The sequence below is a fragment of the Cryptotermes secundus genome, unplaced genomic scaffold (genome assembly GCF_002891405.2).
Source record: "Cryptotermes secundus unplaced genomic scaffold, Csec_1.0 scaffold618, whole genome shotgun sequence".
Classification (NCBI taxonomy): domain Eukaryota; kingdom Metazoa; phylum Arthropoda; class Insecta; order Blattodea; family Kalotermitidae; genus Cryptotermes; species Cryptotermes secundus.
The window spans coordinates 502007-525229 of record NW_019734973.1 but is presented as its reverse complement, the minus strand read 5'-3'; the positions used below and the strand labels follow the sequence as shown (position 1 = coordinate 525229).

Genomic DNA, 23223 nt, shown 5'->3' with positions numbered 1-23223 from the left:
AACTGCAAAAACTTGAAAAGTCCCGGAAAGACAGCTACTTCTCCTAAGATAGAGGTTCATAGCAAGTAAAATGGCAGTTGGTTTTCCGATGAACAGTACCGACCTCCTTTCTGTCTCTGTTGTACAAAAGAAGTCTACCAATATAATTACGGTTCACATGTGGGTCATTCCATGTGAAGTCATTCAGAGAGGTCGCTCACCATTTTTAAAAAAAATCATATTTTGTACACTTGTTTCCACATATTTTCACACTTCGAAAAATTAAAAAAAAATGTAATCCGCTCGGTTCTCCTGGTACAGCCGTTTTTATAATGCGAAAAAACGCGTTTTCAGTTCAAGTGGAGGTTTGCATCATCTTCTGTATCTCGGTAACTGTTGCAGCTACAGACTCCAATACGAAACCAATTTGTTCCTCATCATATGGACTACAAATTATATCTTTACAACGTTTCACTCAACTANCATAGCCCCTCAACCAACTACGCTACCGAACCCCAGATATCGTTCGACAAAAATATCTAACTGCAAAAACTTGAAAAGTCCCGGAAAGACAGCTACTTCTCCTAAGATAGAGGTTCATAGCAAGTAAAATGGCAGTTGGTTTTCCGATGAACAGTACCGACCTCCTTTCTGTCTCTGTTGTACAAAAGAAGTCTACCAATATAATTACGGTTCACATGTGGGTCATTCCATGTGAAGTCATTCAGAGAGGTCGCTCACCATTTTTAAAAAAAATCATATTTTGTACACTTGTTTCCACATATTTTCACACTTCGAAAAATTAAAAAAAAATGTAATCCGCTCGGTTCTCCTGGTACAGCCGTTTTTATAATGCGAAAAAACGCGTTTTCAGTTCAAGTGGAGGTTTGCATCATCTTCTGTATCTCGGTAACTGTTGCAGCTACAGACTCCAATACGAAACCAATTTGTTCCTCATCATATGGACTACAAATTATATCTTTACAACGTTTCACTCAACTAAGTTCCTCTAGGTGTAATTAAGCTTGAAACTTACCTATCGATTTTTGACCTTCAAAAACCAATGGGAGGGGGGAAGTATCATATCTGTGGTTTCTACCCTTTCTTGTTTCCTACACGGGGAATGTAGTCACGTAGGTTGAACCCCGTACCTAGTTTCCAGAATTTTCCAGGAGTTTTAAAACGTTGCTCTGGGCCCCAAATCGGCCATTTTTAACATCTCATATCTCCGGTGGGGAACACTGAAGGTACGTGACATGAAATAACCGCTTCGGGATCAATTGTTTCACTTTCACAGTGTTTCGGCCCTGGATTATCATAAAGGTGACTGTTTGCTTTAGTGTCAAGTATTGTCCCATATGTCGAGTGGAATAAGACCTGATAAAGGCTACAGTCCAGCCATGATTTAATTATCCATAATATCAGCGATCAGCTCTGGTTAGCTCAAAACAGCATTGGGCGAAAGTGACGTCAGCAGTTTACGTCTCCAGGCAATTGTAGGCCAGTCGCATGTTAACCATATTCTTTGCCAGTTGTGTGTTTTAGTTGTGAGGTCGGTTCCGCTAGATATATTGATATGTACTCTGAAAGTCGGAAGGTTGCGACTGTACTCTTCGACGTTTGAAGTTGAAATAAATATCTGAAATCAGTCACTGCACTTCTCTGCCATATTTGGGGCGTCTTCTCAGTCTTTAGTAGCCGGGTCTTGGTAGCGGCTTCCAACGGCGGACGTTCCTCTTCCTCTGGGGTTCCCGAACTGTCGCCGGCCTCAGCTACCAGCTGCTCACTCCTCGCAACTGTAACTCTTGACTGAATCAATAGCAACTCGAAACCAAAGTTATGTTGCGAACGACGGTCAGTCGACCAGTCTGTCTTTGTGTCAAGCACCCATCTGTGGCCCAAAGCCAGATTTTTATTACTGTCAGACAGTTGCGTGTTTGTTGATGTGGGGCGCCGTCTTTGACGAGAGGACGGGTCTGTTGTTTACAGTTGCTGCTGGTCCTCGCCAGCGCAATCATATTTACCGCCTATGGTCTCTAGCGGTAATTTTTCTTCCTGAGTTTTAATACGGTTTTTGGGGTGGCTAATATTCTATCTTCTTCTACTCGGCCCCAGTGAGTTCTGTCGTGATCTGCTGAAATATCGTTGAGACCACTATGAACAGGTTCAGATACGAACTGTTTGCGTTAGGAGCCTGAACTGACTGACTTGGTACTTGTCGGTTGTGCCTCAAGGAAAGGGGATGACACTTATTTCTCCCACTGTGGCGGAGGAGGCCTGTGAAACTGAGTGCAGCTGTTGCTATGTGCTGCTGCGGAGCACCGCCGCGAAGGACTACCCTGAAGTGGTGTGGCTGGAAGAGGACACCTTTCCCGTCGTAGTTTCTGGCGCTGTCTGCGGCTTTCATCTGTGAGCCGATTGTCTAGAAAATGTGGGGAGCCTCGACGTCTCAAAAACCTATGGTCCTCCACGGCCTGTTACAGGGATAGCTTTACCATTACCATCTTTTCCTTGGCGTGCCTGAAGCCTCGATATTTGGAGGAATGAGGTCCCTCTTCGTTCACCAACTTGCAGGTGCAGTTGATTTACGATTAGTGGCTTACCGCCAATTATTTCGTCTTGGCGCAAAGTCCATTGAGGCTCACGACCAGAGTTTTTTTTTAATATATAACAACCCCCTGTGATCATAGTCCTTATGTAACATTCTCTCTGGCGAGAAGATGGGATTGTCCCTTATGAATGTGCTTGGCCTTTTGTTAGGTGTACGTGTCGCACATATAGCATGTCATTAAAAATTCTTCCATTTGCACTATATACAAGTCCTCTGTGAGTCCAGGCTTTGCAAAGCAGATCATGCATATCTTCCGTACATTATGCTCTGACGGCAGCTTAGTCACTTGGACAGTCGTAAGCTTGACCACCGCCAGCCAGAGTCAGAGTAACTTTATGACTGGCGGTTTACTACCAATAGTTCGTCTTGGCGATAAGCCCCTTGAGACTCAGGACCAATCTCCGTGGTCTGTAGTCCGCAAGCGAATTATACCGACCAACCGAGCGACCGCCGCTTGTCGGCGAAGTTAGTGCCAACTTTAGCGGATAGAGAGTGTCGCGTGGTCAGTGCAACAAATCCCCACGGCCATTAATTTCGGTTTTCTAGACCGGAGCCGCTATTTCCTTGAAATAGCTCCTCAATTATCATCACGAGGTTGAGTGGACCCCGTTCCAGACCCACCACTTCTCAGAAAATCTGGTAGTGCCGGGAATCGAACCCGGACCTCTGGATCTGTAGTCAGGAACTCTGGCCACTAGACCACAGAGGCGGTCTGAGACTCAGGACCAGCATTTTTTCAACTGAACATTTGCGGTCATAATCCGTATGTAATATCCGACAGTCACATTGCGATTGACGGTCAGTCAGTCAGTCAGTCTTGGTTTCGAGCACCATCTGGGGTTCATGACCAGATGTTTATCACTGTTTGACAGTTACGGTCTTCTTATTGTGAGACGCCCTCTCTGACGAGAGGACGGGTCTGTCTTTTATATATGCTGCTGGTTCTTGCCAGCGCAGTCTTTCTCGGGTCCGAGTTCCTTGGGAGTCGCGACCATACACAGTACTTTACTGTCTCAGGTTTGAAACTTCCCTTTTCGTCGCCTTCTACGGCTCGGCAGGGTCACGGTGGAGATATTCGACCCCGCCTCCACACAGGTTAACATTCGACGGCAGAACTGTCAGTCCTCGTTGTATAGCCCCGGATCGAACAGAACAATTCTTCCATTATTGCATGTTCTCTCGTTGCCAGAGAGAGAACGCGCCCACAGAGCTGTTCCTTAGCAACGGCTGTTGTACTGTTCGCCTGTTTACAAAGCTGTTACTTGTAAATTGGTTTGAATATCACAGTATATTAAAGAAGACATTTTTCTCTTGTTTTAAATCAACAAATTTAATGACTCAGAAAAGAGATACACTTGCTGTTTTTGTTTATGTATAGCTCTCATATTTGAATTAATAATCTGCGATTCTGAAAAAAAATTATAATCCTACAACTTCAAAAATGATTAAGAGAATATCAGATTTATAGAATTAATAACATGCAGTAAAATTTCCATGTAGTTAAGCTGAGTAGGTCATGAGAGATACCAATGTTTTTAGCATGCTGTTTTTATAAGCAAGTTTACGGAAACAGACGTAAGAAAATGTATAACTTCAGCTTTCAGGAAACAGCGGCGCAGAATGTTGAGATTTTTTCAAATACGTGTAATTCGGCAAACATTTCAGNAAACGTCAGCCAAAACGAAGAATACACGGCGCCAAAACCCAGAAGACGACTTTCTTCATTTCAGTCCCTTCTTTAAGGCTAATGGCTTTGGAAGGGGTTATGAAGGCCTTATATGCTCGTAGATCTTTGACTGGGCAGTGAGGTGGGGGTGAAGGCGTGATTGGACGAAACAAGAGCTGAGTGCTATCTAATAGGGAGCGACTACGCGATTCAGGAAAAGAGAGGAAGAGAATGTTTTCCATTCATTGCTTATTTTACGCGATAACGGTTGTTCTGGAAAAAGTGTTTTTTTTTAACTTAGTTCAGTCCTCCCTTTTTAAGACTGGTGCCTAAGCAAGCTCTCTGGGACGGGAGAGGGAATATTGTTTAAGCAAGAAAGGCGATTGAAGTCGCTCTCTCATATTGGAAAAGTAATTTGCATTAATTTACACGTAGCTGTGAATAGAAATGGGGTTAGGGGAACGTGTACTTTGAAAGTTGTGAATCGTCTCTAACGCATTAAGCACTCCCTTCCTGACATCAAATTTCTAATGTCATATATACACATAATACGTCTATCCGAAGGTTTTACGGAACTGAATGCAATGAAGTCTTGTTAGCCGATATGCCGCAGGCAGTATGGAATGAATTTGCAACGTCTCGGAGAGTGTCATTCTTGCGTGCATCATCAAGCAGTGCCTGAGGCAGAGGCAGTTTGCGAAGCTCCCTCATACATTCACGGCTGATCGACTGAAAAGACTTCTGTGTCATTTATATACATACCTCTTTCACCGTGGATGTATGGATTCTGAGCTTATATCACAGAAACTTCGTCGTAGAGTCTGCTTTTCCTCGGTGCAGGATAAGGAAACAATAGACCGAACACTTTCTCACAAAAGCGACGATTTCAACATGGCACAGTGAACTGATACCAACCTACTTTTTTTATTGCTAGTGGGGTGGGACTAAGTCCCTTGTACTGCGGCCACTTCTGGCATATTGTACCAGCCCCAGATGATAGGTGAAGGTGATTGTGGAGCAATTGGTGGAATGAAGATTGGCAGGGGAAACCGAATTACTCAGAGAAAACCTGCCCCAGCGCCACTTTGTCCACCAAAAATCCCACTTGACCAGACCCGGGATCGAACCCGGGCCGCCGCGGTGGGAAGCCAACGACTAACCGCTGGAGCTATGGCGCGGCCCCTATACCAACCTAACTTGTTGATGAATTGAAGGCAACAATGGCAGGTATGCTTAAGTCGGTATTGCAGCGCCCCCCGTTGCTGAAAAATATTCTAGATAACATGGTTATTCGAAGTTTATGGCATCTGTTTGATTTTAAAGTCCAGCAGAGACGCTATTTGNGCTATCGAAGGAAAGATAGATGGGCGGATAGAAGTGACAAGAAGACGAGGAAGAAGACGTAAGAAGATGCTGGATGACCTTGGGGACAGAAGAGGATACTGTCATTTGAAGGAGAAAGCTCTAGATCGCATTAAGTGGAGGAATTGTTTTGAAAGAGACTGTGGACCTGTCGTCTTGACAGATTACTGATGATGATGATGATTATATTGGTAAGCTGTTCTTTGTCTTTGTTCTTTGTCCCTGAGTTGTGGTTTGAAGAAACGGTCTCCAGATATGGAATATATCTGTGATTATATTGGATGAGTCGCGAACAGCTGAAAATGGGTGGTCTAGTCTGGTATTTGGTCTGGGGTTAACCCTTCCCCATAGATTACATTGGGAAGGGCGTACACCATGCTTAGTCAACAACTTCCTAGAGACCGTTTTGAAGTTCTTTAGGCTTGAGCTCTGTGTAGAAAACTGAAGTTGTCCCTGTAGTTAATTAATTAATTAAGCACCACACCATGAAGAAATGTGAGGGAGTGGAGGTATAGCTCCACCATTCTTGACCTCGATTGAGGTGAGTGGTCAGTTTCACGCCCTTGCGACTTTACCACCGGGGAAAAATCCTTTGTATCCCTTGAAAAGGAGGCTGAGTGGGCCCCAGGGGCGGTCTGGATGTTATGGAGGAGAGAAAAATCTTCACCATAGAATTTCATTAAGATCTATGACATAGGCCTGCATTGAAAATGTCATTTATAACGTTAAGTAAAGTGGATGTTGTGTGTCAGTATAGTTGAAAGTAGGCATTGCCTGACAACTATTTGTGAAAGTCTCCCTTATAGAATAAAAAAAAGTCTAACCGTTTAAACGTCAATACGTCGTCATAGCCGAAGCAGTTGGTCTAGAGGTATCCTTCTAGACTTGTATTCGGCAGATGTTCGGTTCGAATCTGGGCCTGTCTGAGGTTTTGATGGTTTTTCTCAGTCCTTCCAGGCAAATCCCATGGTAGTGCATCTATTAGGCCGCGGCTGTTCCCTTTCAAATCCTTTCCAATTCATTTATCTATCCTACCATGCAGCCTCATGTAATCTCGCCATTGAAAGCGTCGTTTAATAACGAAGTCACTGACGGACGGACAGACATACTTCTGCAAGGTCCAACATAATTTATTAACAGAATCAGTCCATCTGTTCTCGAGTTATGCCACAGCATGAAAAGAATGTTTTGATTAATTATTTCGAAACTTTTAATACCTACAGCAAAAGCGCTTTGTACAATAACTGTTTCATTCTTGTCTATAACTTCCGTTTGACATATTTTGTCTCTTCCATAATTATTTAGAATGTTACGCATGAGTTACGCTTGTGCGTCTTCATGTGAAGTTCCCGCAATTTCTCTTCGATTTTGACCCAAGTTGGAATTTTCCGACAACGTTTAGTGGAAGTGTCCGAATTAAAAAAGAACCTGTCCAGTGGTTTAGACGCTAACGCAAGGTCGCAAACAGATAGACGTGAACACATAAGATATTATCTCTATACTTTTTGAGGTACGTGCGGAAACCAGCAAGTTACGAAATGTTACATAGGGCCTCGAACTTGGAAAAGAGCTTTAATTAATGCAGTACTGAACATAAGAGGAATGCATGAAAGCTAGAAGGAAAGAGACCACTGGGAAGACCAAGGGGAAGGTGGGTGAACAATATTAGAATTAATTTTAGAGAGAGGGGATGGGATGGTATGGATTCGATTGATCTGGTTCAGGATAGGGACCAGTGGAGGACTCTTGTGAACACGGTAATGAACCTTCGGGTTCCGTAAAATGCTTGGAAATTCTTGAGTAGCTGCAGAATTTGCGGCTCAGTTCCACGAGTAAATACGTACTGAACATTAGGGTGCCATAGAAGGCGGAGAATTTCCTGAGTAGCTGAGGGAGTATCACCTCAAGAAGAACAATGCTTCCCGGAGTTAATGAATCAGAAAAGATTGAGAACCGCTGCTCTACAGCACATTGTTCTAAGGAGAATGGTGTTTTTAGTTGCTTTCAGCTGTAGTGTCTACGTGCTAGTCAGCATATAACCTGCTGCATAATGGGGTTACTTACTGGGCCGTAGCAACCTCTTTCACTTGCTGCCTTTATTGAAATTGTCATGATCAGTCCAGGATACGCCGCTTTCGTGGTTAGATGCGACTGCAGTGAACAGCCAACGATATTGTAGCTCAAAGTTTAATATTCGCACTCCACTATATTCTAATCGACTGTGAGAAGTATATAAAACGCGTAAAGTTCGCTCCTGGGCGATCTTGCAGTTTACATTTCTGTTAAACGCGGGTATGAGATCTGAAGTTTCGTGATTGTGAGTACTTCTGGGACGTGGAACCGTGTAGTTTGGTGAACTGGTACCAGCGTTTCTGAGGAAGGTACTGCCTCCATTTTCAGGGTACAAGACATCTGCTCTGAAGACAGAGACAGCGTGTTCCTCCGAAATCCTACTCCTATACGAACCTACATGGCATCACATCCCAGAGAACGTCATCTTAAACGCAGGAATTTCGCATCTGTTGCACCAGTGTAGTTCTTCTATTCTTGTCGTTTATAGTAGTTCGCAGACCGTGTGCAGCATTTGCAGAAAAGAAGCCTATAAAACTCTGTCTGATGATAAGGAACCAAACGAACCATCCGCACTTAGTTCGCTGTTAAGGCGCATGCGTGAGTGCCAGAGAAGTGTTCAGCTGTTAATACAAACTTACACGTTTGTCGACTCGCCATGTGTCGTACCTGCAAGGTCAAGCATCCCCGTGAGGCTGGGGGTCTAGATAAGGTAATTTTTCCTCATACTCATAACCTGTTTTTTTTTTTTTTTTTGCTAGTCTGGTGGGACTAAGTCCCTTGTACTGCGGCCACTTCTGGCCTATTGTACCAGCCCCAGATGATAGGTGAGGGTGATTGTGGAGCAATTGGTGGAGTGAAGATTGGCAGGGGAAACCGAAGTACTCGGAAAAAACCTGCCCCAGCGCCACTTATATTTGTAACCTAAGTATTAGTGCTTCGCGGTCACCATTTTAAGAGTCATCTCAGCTGAGGCATAAGAAACTCATCTCTTGTATGTAATGTTATTCCTATGCACGTTCGTGTTCTATGTAAATTAGATCTATGTGTATAAGCACTTCCCCATCTTCATGGCTGGTGCTTCATTCGCTATGCACCATATCTTCTTTGTCCCCCAATTCTCGTTCCCTTCATACGTGATGGTCAGTGTGTGCGTGATGTAGCAGTTACCTAATTATTTGCTACCTTCTGGAGCTGATTACGTTGGAAGTGCTTTACGAGGCAAGATACTTAATTAAGTTTAAGGTAGTCATTAAATTTGCAGATTATCTTACACACTCCATGTGTTGAAAGGAGGCCTGTTCTGCACTAATTTAGCCAGTTGAATGGCTGATATGGATCCTCATTTTCAAATTCCAGGAGACGCAGTTTGTGTGTATGTGTACCCCGTTTTATCTAGCAGACCAGTTTCTAGTTCAAGAAACTTGGTGTGAACGCTTTACCGTTAAAGGTTGCATCAGCGCCGGACTTAATTACCCGCAGTCAGTATTAACACCAACTTGTGAGGTGGGTGCGACGGTAGCAGTCTTTAATAATATACCATCTTGAAGTGGTGTAGGTAGCCACTCTACCACTCTGTGGCCTGTAGTCCGCAAGCGAACTGTACCGACCGAGCGACCGCCGTTTGCCGGCGAAGTTAGTGCTAACTTTTGCGGATATAGGGTGTCACGTTGTAAGCACAACGGATCTCCACGGCTGTTAATTTCGGTTTTCTAGACCGGAGCCGCTATTTCCTTGAAATGACTCATCAGTTATCCTCACGAGGCTGTGGACCCCATTCCAGACCCACTGCTTCTCAGAAAATATGGTAGCGCCGGGAATCGAACCCGGGATCTCTGGATCTGTAGCCAGGAAGTCTGACCACTAGACCACAAAAGCGGTCGGTGTAGGGTAACAGATGCTAGAAAAATATTACAATTTTGTTAGGGTCTTATTTTATAGAATGTAAAATAATAACATGGCAGCTATTCGAGAATTTCTTGAGGTACCGGTCTGAAGGCAATATCTAACGAACCTTTGGACATTGGGATTTGAAATATCGCGTGGAAGTAGATCGTGAACATGTCAACACGTTATGTATCAAATGTCATTAGTAGGTCAACAATTGCAAACATTGCATCGGTGCGAAATTTTTAGCTTATATTTTATGTTTAATATAAACAGACTCGGCCTTTAAGTAATAAATTCTTCACAAAAAAATAAAATAACAGCAAAAACGTCAGTTTATCTCTAAAGGAATATATGCTGTATGAATTCTGCTCGAAACTTGCATCTTTCTCTCCTCATCCTTTTATTAAAGCTTCCTCCTCGAGACCACAGAAATTCCCAATAAATAGATTTCCGTTGGATCCGGGTTTTATTGCATGGGATGCGCGATACAGTTGACGGGACACTGCCCTCGTAACATGGGTCTTTTGGCTTGGATCAGTGTTGTCCATTGTCCCAGTTATGTAACATGCCCTGTGCGTGGCATGTTGCCAGGTCTCTGGCAGGAAAAGTGACATGCAACTTGTCTTCACTCAGGCATCCATTCAGAAAGAGCAGCTGCCGGAGATGCATGGATGCACAGGTTCCTGCTCTAAGGAATGGCTGATACTGGCACCTAGTGTGTACGGTAATTGTTAAAACCGTAAAAAAAGATGTAAAGATGTAAAAAAATGTAAAGCTATTCCTGTAACAGGTTGTGAAGGCCCGTAGGGTTGTGAGACGTCGAGGCTCCCACATTGTCTAGTCAGTCGGCTCACAGATGGCGGTAAGGTTGTCAGACTTAAGCGCCGGCCGCCATTTACCGCCCAGAAAGATTCATGGTACTCATTTCTGTTGGAAGCTGAGTCAACCCCAAGGCCGTAATGTGGCTGGAAGGATTAGGTTTGTTGAAGAATCCGCCTCATCGGGACTCGAACCCGCGACCTTTCGGGTTCTATCATAGTGCCTCAACCAACTACGCTACCGTGTGCTCCTGTTAAACCGTATACTAAACAGAAAACATTACATATTGCGCCTCTCGAAACGTGGTCAGATTGATACTTGAATTCATAAGAGTNCGCCATTTACCGCCCAGAAAGATTCATGGTACTCATTTCTGTTGGAGGCTGAGTCAACCCCAAGGCCGTAATGCGGCTGGAAGGACTAGGTTTGTTGAAGAATCCACCTCATCGGGACTCGAACCCGCGACCTTTCGGGTTCTGTCATAGTGCCTCAACCAACTACGCTACCGTGTGCTCCTGTTAAACCGTATACTAAACAGAAAACATTACATATTGCGCCTCTCGAAACGTGGTCAGATTGATACTTGAATTCATAAGAGTGGAGGGCATTCCCAGCATGTTCAGTGAATTTTTTTTATTGCTAGTGGGATGGGACTAAGTCCCTTGCACTGCGGTCACTTCTGGTCTATTGTACCAGCCCCAGATGATAGGTGAGGGTGATTGTGGAGCAATTGGTGGAATGAAGATTGGCAGGGGAAACCGAAGTACTTTGAGAAAACCTGCCCCAGCGCCACTTTGTCCACCAAAAATCCCACTTGACCAGACCCGGGATCGAACCCAGGCCGCCGCGTTGGGAAGCCGGCGACTAACCGCTTGAGCTGTGGCGCGGCCTAGACCGCTCCTAAGGCGCAGTTCTTATGTTGAATGTGTCACTTTATTTCATTCAGAATGGAGAACAAACCACAAAGAGTATCATACTGTAACTGTAACTTTTGCCTAAAAGAGAATAAGCCAGGCGAATTTCCATTCTCCTGCTGTTGTGTTTGTGTTGCCCTGTGTAGGTGCAGGCTTTGTGGCAGGCCGACCGTCCGTTCAAGGAATCGTACCAAATCTCTGTACATAATGTTCCGAAACCCGGATAGCGAGAGGAAGGGCTTGGACCGCATTTGTTTATCGTACCTACAAGAGGTTTATATCGTGTGAAGATGCTTAAATATATGCATAGCATAACAATTGTGGTACGTTCTCACTCTCTGGTTTATTTCAGAAACGTTAAGGCTTGCGAAAACAGTGTACTAGATACAGAACGTGTTTCGTGTTTCTCTGTAACATCTGTTCGAGACATTCTCGCTCAAATATTTAGCGAGGTACTCGAGATTCGCCCAGAAACTCATATAGGTCCTTATATAAAGTGTCCGCTCCTATTCACGTTTAATCAAAATTAGAATATTTTGAGAAATCTGGTAAAACTACCGAATATTAAATTTCGTGAAAGTACGTTTCGCGGTGTCCGTGTTGGTGCATGGGGACGGACAGACCGCCAGACATGACGAAACTATTCGTAAGCAGATAGTTATGAAATTCAGTGAGACATAAATCGCCAGAAGCTTTAGGAAGGTAGTTTCTGTCACAGACTAATTGTAACACGAAAGTTTTTAAAACAATATTTTCGTTCGAACGAAAAACTAACCCCCGAAACGTTGTGCACATCGAACAAACCTCAGGCAGTGGACAATATCGAACATAATGTTAACTCTAGTTGTGTCGTATCATCAGACAATAAGTTTTTTCTTAAGACAACTTAAATTTTATCATACTCCGTTTGTTTCTTCAATCCTTGTTTAATATGTTTTCCCTCTTTTAGTGTGTAAGGTTCTTCCAAAAATACCACTTATTCTAACATAATGAAATCTATCAAATTTATTTTACGTTAGATCATAGATAACTGAAATGAGATTTTTGCTCAAATGCATTATTATCAATAATTATTTTCGTTTTAACCAGAATCTTGTATGACAATAAGGAAGGTAGATATGATAAATATATAGCGAGAATAAGTACATAAAACAATAAATGCAGTTACAGCATGTAATTTTATGTTGTGGAACAGTGAAATAAAGAAGACATCAAAGACAAATTTGTATATATAATTCTAACTATGTAAATGAACTCCTTAAAGCACAACGATTATTATACTATTAATATACTATATGTCGCTTGCTTTAACATTAAGAATTTCTTAATTTATTTCACAGAGTTAGTTACATGTTGCGTATTAGTCTCACAATAAATTGCACTTATGTCGCTAAATAGCATTAACCAGTTAATCTTTGTAATGGAGACGCGGTATGTTTTCTGTGTAGTATGAACTACATTTGTTTATATTACTTACACGAATTTCAGGATTAAAGTGATTAATGAACAGAATAAGATCAAGACGCACATTAAATGAAGCTGTGAAGAAAAATTAGGGAACGGTAACCAAAATTTTATGGACAAGGATGACAAATTTGGGATGATGGACGGAAAAACAAAAAATTGTAGAGACGATGTGGATCAGCCATGAAATATACAGGGCTAATGGAGGGTGACTGAAGTAAGGGACGGACGTGGAGAATGGGAATCCGACAGCTGCAATGGCTGTATACGCGTAATTCCGGATCTGTATAGATTTTGAACAGTAAAAGGCGTTGTGCTTTCTATTTGAAAGAAAAAGGCGAGGATAGGATTAAACCTAATTGTATTCTGGGGTTGTGAGCTGGATTGAACTGGCTCAGACTCGCATCCAGTGACGGCGTTTAATATTCATGTTTTGTTGCCGCAGAGTCTGTTCGGGTTTGCACGTTCCTCATGAGAGCATCGGTAGAGTTAGTTGGGGTTAATCTCTGAGTCACTGTGTGCATCCTTCTCACATGTTGGACCTTGCCCTGCTTTTATGATTCGGTATGCATGAACTTTTCTGCGTTGTCATGTTATTCATTTACGAGTAGCGTAGGCCGCGCCATAGCTCAAGCGGTTAGTCGCTGGCTCCCCATCGCGGCGGCCCGGGTTCGATCCCGAGTCTGGTCAAGTGGGATTTTTGGTTGACAAAGTGGCTCTGGGGCAGGTTTTCTCCGAGTACTTCGGTTTCCCCTGCCAATCTTCGTGTGCTGAGCACACGTAGTAAGGACAAGCAGCGGCACGCACACAGAGAGACTACACAGAATAACACCAGTACAGTACTAGAAACAAGAAGTAACCGCTGCAGCACTGTAGACATAGGGCGAGTAACCCTGAGAATTTTAAATTTTAAAATTTAGAGGAAAATTGAAAAGATTTTAAAATTAGAACTGAAGATTTTATAAGTGCTAATTCAGAGAAATCAAAATTAACGTGTGTAAATAACAAAGACATCAACGAAGTAGATTTTGGTAATAACGACGAAAGGCACAACCAGGAAGACCTGTGTTTTTAAATTTTAAATGTTAAACTACGTGCAGTGTGACAGATACGTGAGTAATACACCTGATGATGGCCGTTTGTGGCCGAAACATGTAGTGTGTAGGGGAGAGCAAAACGAAAGACCTATATAATATATGGTTTGCACTGAAGACGGAGTTTGTATCATGTACCGTTTATCTTGTTACAAATGTAAGGAGTTAAGTGCTGTGTCATTATGCCTGGGGACACGCTTCTCTAACTGGAAACCCAGGTTAGACGCAGTGTGAATTGCAGTACGACATGCAGTCCATTGTCGGCAGGTGCTGGCGGAACTCAGCCAGAGCGGAGGGAAAAGTGAAACACGCGGGTATCGAGATCATTGGTCTTTGGGCTCGTGCAGAGCTACAGCGTGTTTGCGGTTTTATTTTGAGGCTGCTAGAAGGGTATTTATAAGATATCAGTCAAAGCTGTGTCCTTCTTGTCTGCGCTAGTTAAGGAGTTTAGCCCTTGGAGTTTATCTGAATTATATTAGAAGATATGTGTTACACATACAAAACACTCCATCCCCATTACAAATACCGACCCGTTAATGCTGTTAGGAAAATAATCGCTGCTTTTGTACTTTCATACTAATCACATACTTACGAGTACATTGTGTTTGCAAAATGTAATTTGTTTTATGTTGAAACAGGTAAAGATTTGATACATACTCGTATATAAAGTAAGTAAAGTAAAGCTATCCTTGTAACAGTCCATGAAGGCCCATAAAGTTGTGAGACGTTGAGGGTCCCACATTATCTAAGACAGTCAGCTCAAAGATGGCGGTAAGGTTGTCAGCCTTACGCTCCGGCCGCGCTTTAATCCACAGGAAAATTATTTAAATAATTCCTGGTACTCATTTCTGTGAGAGGCTGAGTCGACGGCAGGGCCATAGTGCGGCTGGAAGGATTAGGTCAATTGAAAATATCCAATGACCTCATCGGGACTTGAACCCGCGACCTTCCGGCTTGTAACATAGTGCCTCAACCAACTACGCTACATATATACTGGCCACAATATCCAGTTTCAAATTCGCCGTTGTCTGTGCCAAAATTATGCAAAGCTTGTATTTCATAGGAATGTGTTCGCCAGTTAACTACGGTTTTGACGCTAATGTTGCTTAATCAATTGCAAAATATTGCGTGTGTGTGTGTCAGAAAGAATCGCCTTCTTTATATTGCCCCAGAATTTGGATATCATAGTTATCAACTTCATACAAACTTGTATCCATTATCCCCTCAAGGGTAAGTCCATGAGTAGGTGAAGTTATTAGGGATAATGTATGTCAGTTTCGACATAACAGATCAACTATTGATGAGATGACCGTGTCGTGTAAAGCATGCACCTTTCGCACTGTTGGATCATGGGTTGGAATCCCACTCGGACGTGGATATCTGCTTCTTTTCTGAGTTTGTGTTGCCCTTTGTATGTAAAGGCCTTGTAACAGACTGATCCCCTGGCCAGGAAGTCTTATTAAAAGTATGGAAATAAAATGCCGAAACTCGGAAAATGTGAGTGCTTGGAACCCCACTGGTCGTGCCACCGAGAAGAAGAATTTGTGGACCTTCGGAGCAAGGGACTTAGTTTTGAGGAGGTTAAGTCCGGAGGACTGTATGAGAAGTATGCAGTAGCATCATTGTACTGGAATCGTCTGAGTGCCGATTTAGCCGGTGACGCGATCTTCCGGATACGTCCTGACTGCTAGGCCTTACCCTGCAACTGAAGGCTGTAGAGATCACATAACGTTTCCCCACCAAGTATGATGTTCCTGTACTGGCCTCCGCCTTGTAGTCAGATCGTATATGGTTTCTGTTGTTGGAAAATCATGAACTGGTTGAATTGCTGAGAGAGGGCATAAGGGCTTTCGTTTGTTGATCTTGTGAGAACTAAAGGACTGTCTCTGTGGTCTAGTGGTCAGAGTTCCTGCCTACAGATCCAGAGTTTCCGGGTTCGATTCCCGGCGCTACCAGATTTTCTGAGAAGTAGTGGGCATGTAACAGGGTCCACTCAGCCTCTTGATAATTGAGGCGCTATTTCAAGGAAATAGCGGTTCCGGTCTAGAGAACCGAGAGTAACGGCCGTGGGGATTCGTTGCGCTGACCGCGCGACACACTCTATCCGCAAAAGTTCGCACCAACTTCTCTTACAAGCGGCGGTCACTTGGTCTGTATAGTTCGCTTGCGGCCATGGAGTTTGTTTGCTTTGCTTTTTGTGAGAACTAAAGGAACTCTTCTCATATTTTGTGAACGACATGCTCAACATGGAAAGGAATAAATAACCATGTCATCGACCGGAGATTGTCGAGGCTCGAATCTGCCGGAAAACTACGCCTTTATAAGGCCTAACATTGTAATGGTTCTCAGCGAGGGCATCTGCACGTTCCAGAGCATGCGGTTTCGCTCTGATAACATTTTTAAGGATCTCAAGCCGTTGGCTGGTGTCTTCTTCCAACCTTCTTTATGGTTCTGCTTATGTTCGCCATAAGTGTCATGGCTCATTCTAAACTTTCATAAGGATCCCGATTCGAATTCTACAAACGAGAGTCTAGAGTCGTGACCTTCCTGTCCTCTAAATGAATGCAGCATTGTCAGGGCAGTATCTGAGTTCCCATCGCGGCGGCCCGGGTTCGATCCCGGGTCTGGTCAAGTGGGAGTTATGGTGGACAAAGTGGCGCTGGGGCAGGTTTTCTCCGAGTACTTCGGTTTCCCCTGCCAATTTTCATTCCACCAATTGCTCCACAATCACCCTCGCATATCATCTGGGGCTGGTAAAATAGGCCCGAAGTGGCCGCAGTACAAGGGACTTAGTCCCACCCCACTAGCATTAAAAAATGGGCTCCCTCGTCCCACTCACTTTCTTGTCTCTTATTTTGTTGAATGCAAGCGGAACTGTTCGTTCCTTATCCGGCATAGAGTTCCGTTCCTTGCCATTTTCACAGCACGTATCAAAACATTTAAAGGGGTAGCTCTAAAATTAAGAAATTAATGTTTACTCGTGTGAGTTAATTGAAAGTAAATGACTGGGAATGAGGATTCGAATGGTACCGAAAAACTCTCCGATATTATTTGCACATTGCCTTAACAGGTGGCTACATATTGGCACGGGTATGGAGGGAATTTCACAATATTTTGCGGTGATTCTGTTAGATGAAAGATACATTCTTGGCCGATATGTACTAACTAGACGATCCGTGATAGCTGGCTAAGGGCCGGACTTTGATTCTCAGGAAGTACAGTGCCCCACCGTAGATAAAGCTGACATCCACTTCGTCCAATGCAGAGGTTTAGAGTGCCTGGAATGGTACCCCTTCGCGATGCGAACCTTGTACAGAGCTGTAATTTTGTTTGGTTTACGTAACATTGTTTTCTGAACTGCACAACCTACATAGTGTTTGAATTATAACTACGGAATGATGTAGCAAAATGAAGTTGTACCAGTCTGTAATTAAGTAGTATGCCATGCAGACGTTTGGGGGAGTGGAAAGAAAGGTGTACGCATTCTTAATATCGGCATTAGTTGGAGGTGTGATGAGTACAGCTGTCGTATGGAAGATACAGTGTCTACCATGTCACTTCATAATCTTCTCAAGCATTATAACAGATCGTTCATAATCGTGACACGTGTGGTTTGTTGAATGTGGGAATTCAGAAGTGGCGGATTGAGCTGTCACTGATATGTGAGGACATTTTGATGGTACTAGTGTGTTTTATGTTCTATTGTTAGCCTGACTCCTGTCGTTGACGTTTCCTGCTGAGTGCATTCGACCCTCGTGGGAGATGGAAGGCATTAAGGTGAATCTAAAATACGCTTCTTCCTGTCTTCAAAGGAAGATATCGTTATAAGACGCATGTCAGAAGTTCAATCCCAAAATAGAATAAACTTGTATTGGGATAGCTTCACTGCCATTATTTACTCGTGTGTAAGTGACGCGAAAGTGAGCGACACTTGGTCGCACATGTTTATGGCTCTCCAGGTGAGTTGGGTCGGTGTACCTTTACAAAGGCGGTTCATATTTTGGTTATCTGACGTCACCTACAACTGTGCAAGTGGTTTACAAGCGCCTTTATGCTTCGCTGTATTTCAGTTTCTGTAACTACGCCGTGTGAACTACAGACATTGGTTTCGATGAACTATTGAGAATGTCGAGGGGTCCGTCAAGGAAGCTGAAGTATTTTAAAATCCCCTTTCTTTAATTCATATATGGTGCCTGTGAGCCGGGGTAGCGCAGTCGGTATAAATACTGGCTACTGGCTGGGCAACCGAGGGTCCGGAGTTCTAGTCTCGGTGGGGTGAAGAATTTTCACTTCGCCATGTCGCCCAGATCGGATCTGAGGCCCACCCAACCTCCTATCCAATGGGTACGGATGGCTCTTTCTCCGGGGGTAAAGCTGCCGGTGCGTGAAGCTGACCACTGACTTCCAACTAGTGCCGAGGTCAAGAAAATGTGGATCTATACATCCTCTCCCCCATACGCCTTCATGGCGTAGTGCTTAATTAGTTAAGCACAGGGACAGCTTTACCTTTACCATATAGCGTGCCTTAGGGTATCCAGCATACATTATTAATACTTTCAAGCCTGAAATTTAATATTTCAGTCCCTACTTCACAGAAGCGGGGGCACGCGGTAGCGTAGTTTGTTGAGGCACTATGCTACAAGCCGGAAGGTCGCGGGTTCAAGTCCCCATGAGGTCATTTGATTTTTTTTTAATTTACCTAATCCTACCGGCCGTACTATGGCCCTGGGGTCGATTCAGCCTCTAACAGAAATGAGTGCGGCCGGCGCATAAGGCTGACAACCTTACCGCCATCTTTGAGCCGATTGTGCAGACAATGTGGGACTCTCAACGTCTCACAACCCTATGGGCCTTCACGGCCTTTTACAGGGATAACTTTACTTTTTTTTTACTTTACCTCAGAGAAGCAGTGCTTTTTCCATTACTTACACCAGTCAGTTAATTCTGTTTTGGAACTAATCACGCCTGATTCTGCGAATCAATCTAAATGCGTAATACAATCTGTTAGCAAATTGTGGAATTATGTAACATTAACACAGATAGACGTGAAAGGATTCTGACGTTGGCGTATACTGTCCTTCTTTTGGCTTGTTTTGGACTTTATCCATCGTCACCGGCGTTTGTCCAGTGATTGAGACTAGCTCTTTCTAACGGGCCCAACTGAGTAGGTTTATCCTCCCCTACCCGTCTGAAGACGGAGACAGATCCAGTCTCCGAAACGTCGTGGTCTTTTGTCTTTTACATACCAGACGATGGATGAAGTTCAAAACAAACCAAAAGAAGTACATTAACACAGATGGTACGCATATCAATCGCTGAGCTGTTAGGTGCTAAAGTGGTTCTTCGTGATATAGGGCGTGGAGGGTGAACTGAATTCAGTTGCCTCAGGACAGGATGCAGGGACGGACTTACGTGAACACGGCAGTGAATCTTCGAGTTCCATAAAAATGGAGAATTTGTTTACCATCTGAACGACTGTCGACTTTTCGAGAAAACCCATGCATTCCTGTTCTCGTCCGAGGATTAAACAGAATACCCGAATGTGGGGCAACAGTGTCATGCATCACAGTATAACCGAACGTTGCGATCCAGCGGTGAACACTCCTACCTCATATTCGGGAGGCCGCAGGTTCACATTTCGGGCGGCATAACGACTATCCTCAGCGACATTTTTTCATCGTTGTCTTGAGTCCCTCCAGGGGCAAATTCCGGGAGAGTACCTCAAATCAGACTGCTTCCTTCCACATCCTTTCAGGATCATTACTCATTCCCACGTCCTTATGTCCAGTGTTTGTACTAAACCCAGTTCGTGAATTTAAATTTGGTTCCTATGGATCAATTACTTACTTACTCATGGAGCTGAGCCCTTCTGGAGGAGTCGCCAATTCTGCAGCTACTCAAGAATTTCCCAGCATTTTATGGAACCCGAAGGTTCATTGCCGTGTTCACAAGAGCCCTCCACTGGTCCCTATCCTGAGCCAGGTCAGTCCAATCAATACCATCCCATCCTATCTCTCTAAGATCCATTTTAATATTGTCCACCCACCTACGCCTTGGTCTTCCCAGTGGTCTCTTTCCTTCTGACTTTCCCACCAATATCAATTATAACGTAACTCTTATTTTGCACGGAGCTCAAACAGAACGATTTATTTATTGATCATCATGCAACTAGAATATCTGCAAATGTATCGCTAATACTTTCTCATATAAAGGACGTGACGATATTTTCCTGATGGTACCTTCGGCACATTTTTATTAAAGGGGGTGGTCTCCGTAAGTTACCGAATTTTAATCAATTGTATGATCCGTTCGAGAAAATCGCAGTTTTGTTTTGGGGGTGTCCGTGTGAATGGCTCCTCTTTTCGAGCTAGAATCTTCATTTTTATCGGAGACGGACCTGTGATGGACACGTTCTTAACTACGGAATGTGAATACACTCAATCAAACCGTTCAGGCGTTAGCAGTGCTCACACGCATACAAACGGTATTTCAAAAAGAAATTTCTCGTATTCCGGAGGCTGAAATTATGAAATCCATCAAAATCTCAAGATCCCTTTCTTTCACCATCACAGTACCATCTCATATATTATGTATATAAAAAACTTTGTTGCCTGTAGTTAGCAAGCGAACTATACCGACGGAGCGACCGCCGCTCGTCCGCGAAGTTAGTGACAACTTTTGCGGATAGAGGGTGTCACGTGTTCAGCGCAACGGATTCCCACGGCCGTTAATTTCGGTTCTCTAGAACCTTAGCCGCTATTTCCTTGAAATAGCTCCTCAGTTATCCTCACGAGGGTGAGTGGACCCCGTTCCAGACCCACTACTCAGACAATCTGGTAGCGCCGGGAATCGATCGCGGAACCTCTGGATCTGTAGGAAGGAACTCTGACCACTAGACCACAGAGGCGGTCTATATACATGTATCATGTGAGAAAAATGAAGAGTTTCCTTTTTAAATCTAAAAGCATGTGGTACATATTGTGACCACTGTGATTTATATGGTGGAGATAATTTGTACAAACGCGTGATGTTGTTTAAGTGCACATCTCGCGTCGGAATGTGCACGTTTGTCCCGTAGTAATCGAATTTACTTCTGTAATTTGATTTTAATGCCGAATTGGTATAATGTGTGACATGAACACCCTGTAAAATCTGTTACAACTGTAGACATCAGATAATGGCCGCTTATAAAATAAACACGGTTTTATAAACTTCCTGGCTCCCACATTTCAGTATAAATGTAAAACTTCGTAGGCAGCCACGTGGCAAAGTAAACAGGCCTCAGTTGCGAAGTACGGTGCCCCAGCCGCCGCTAAACTCATTTCTGGTTTCGATTTCTGCTGCTGTATTTGTATGTACTTCATACCGCTCCGATTTCCCCCCCACTTTTTTTTTTTCATTGGACTGCTTTTGAGAATATACTGAACTCTCCAACAACGTTTAGGACAATATTTTAGGTTTCACGGCAGTGAAGACTCGAAACATGAAATAAAATAAACGGTAAAAGTTAAAGTTGTCCATGTGCTTAACTAATTAATCACTACGCCATGAAGACATATGGGGGCTGAATGTATATACCCACGTTTTCTTGATCTTCACGCACTGACCGCTTGAAACCCGGGGAAATAGCTCGCAGTACACATTGGAGGGGAGACTGAGTGGGCCCCAGAGCCGGTCTAGACGGCGTGCAGAAGTGAAAACTCTTGCCTCCAGATGAATTTAAAGACGAACATAAAAATAAATAAAACTGAAGGGAAATGATGTAGGAGGGAGCCTGTCTTCGTAGGATTGGTATCGAAGGAAAAGGAAAATAGTACGCGTTTCCGACAGTGTTAGAAGCTACCTTGAAGAAGTGTGCAGACAATCCACGCAGAGAAGAACGTCACACTCTGCACGTTCTAAATCGGGTGACACGTTACATCCGCTTCGTGATGCCTCATCTCGTGACTTTGGCAACGAAACAATCAGAAGGTACTCGTATTGAATCTGCGGGCAGTATACACTTATTTTGTTTATTTATTTATTTATGATTTATTCAATGACTGTGTCAATAGCTTAGACAATATAACGTCGAATAATAGGGGAATGATGATTTGGAAACGCTGTGGGCCAATTTGAGATACAGTCGCCTTACTAACTGGAGGGACTGATGAAAATCACGAAAAAACCCATGCTACCCAGTCTCCTGACCGATATTTCAAAGCAGGACCTCCCGAAAACGAAGCAAGGATACTCATCACTCCACCATAACAGTCCCATATTATAATCGTTCGCTTCACTTCGAGGTTACATTTTGTTTTAAGGGTACCGGGTCTCAGGGCAGAGCGGTGTATCTTAGGGCACGTAACTGCATGAAACACCCTCGGGAATAGGTGAGCGAGATCATGGTGTTTGAAAGTACGGACCCAGGTGTCGAGTTGGAAGTCCTGACTTCGCCGTGAGACAAATATGGGCTGGATAGTACAGATCAATTTACTATTTACTGTATATTACTCTCGCACACGCACAAATTCCTAGAGATAATAGACTCCTTTAGCTTTCATTTCCGGAAAGACTGAATGATTGCCTCATTGTGAACTTCTTAAATTCTTGACTCTTTTCTTCTCTGTTCGAGGCACGCGGTCACATAGTTGTTTGAGTCACTATGCTGGAAGCCGGAAGGTCGCGGGTTCAGTTCCTGATGAGGTCATTGGATATTTCAGTTGACCTAATCCTTCCAGCCTCACTTTAGCCCTTGGGTCGACTCAGCCTCTAACAGAAATGAGTACCAGGAATCTTACTGGGGGTAAAAAGCTGCCGGCACGTAAGGCTGACAACCTTATCGTTATCTGTGAGCCGAATGTCTAGAAAATGTGGGAACCTCGACGCCTCACAACCCTATTGGCCTCCACGGCCTGTTACAGAGATAGCTTCAACTTTGTCTTTTTTTATGTGTTAACTGCCTGCTGTTTCATCAGATGAATGTGACTCGTAGGGTTGTTACGTCACCCTGCTGCAAAACTTTCATGTGGGAACCTGTCTCGAGAATAAAGAGCCAAAACCGGTGCAAAATTACCTAACTATATAAAGATATACCTTACTCACCGCATGGAGTTGAGTCCTTGAAAGCGGACGGTTGGCCAGCCTCTCAAGAAAGTCCCAGCAGTTTATAGAACCCTGGCGTTTATTATCGTTTTCATAAGAACCCACAACTGGTTACAAAATCCTGAGCCAAATTAATCCAGTCCATTCCACCCCATCATATTTATGTAAGATCTATTTTATTATTATTCTCCCATCTTCTCAGTGGTTACTTCTCTCCAAGTTTTCCCACCAAAATCATATAGACACTCATCTTTTCTCCGACGCTTGATA

At 43.6% G+C, this 23223-nt stretch overlaps 1 protein-coding gene across 7 annotated transcripts in view; it reads left to right on the top strand.

The window, feature by feature from the left end:
- The window catches only part of LOC111869151 (trafficking kinesin-binding protein milt), a 179145-nt gene that overhangs the window by 13029 nt on the left and 142893 nt on the right, over positions 1-23223 (top strand). For 4 of the 7 annotated variants that reach the window (XR_002843619.2, XR_002843617.2, XR_002843618.2 and 1 more), the window contains exons 1-2: positions 7786-7910; positions 8179-8400. The exons of 1 other annotated variant lie outside the window; for it this stretch is intronic. Coding sequence is in view for 3 of the 6 variants with exons in the window: in XM_033753296.1 (XP_033609187.1) it covers positions 8347-8400 (54 nt within the window). In the remaining 3 variants the exon portion in view is untranslated. Of the gene's footprint in view, positions 1-7785; positions 7911-8165; positions 8401-17449; positions 17647-23223 lie in introns of those variants that run through there. 2 more of the 7 variants (XM_023860397.2, XM_023860398.2) reach the window with 2 other exon arrangements.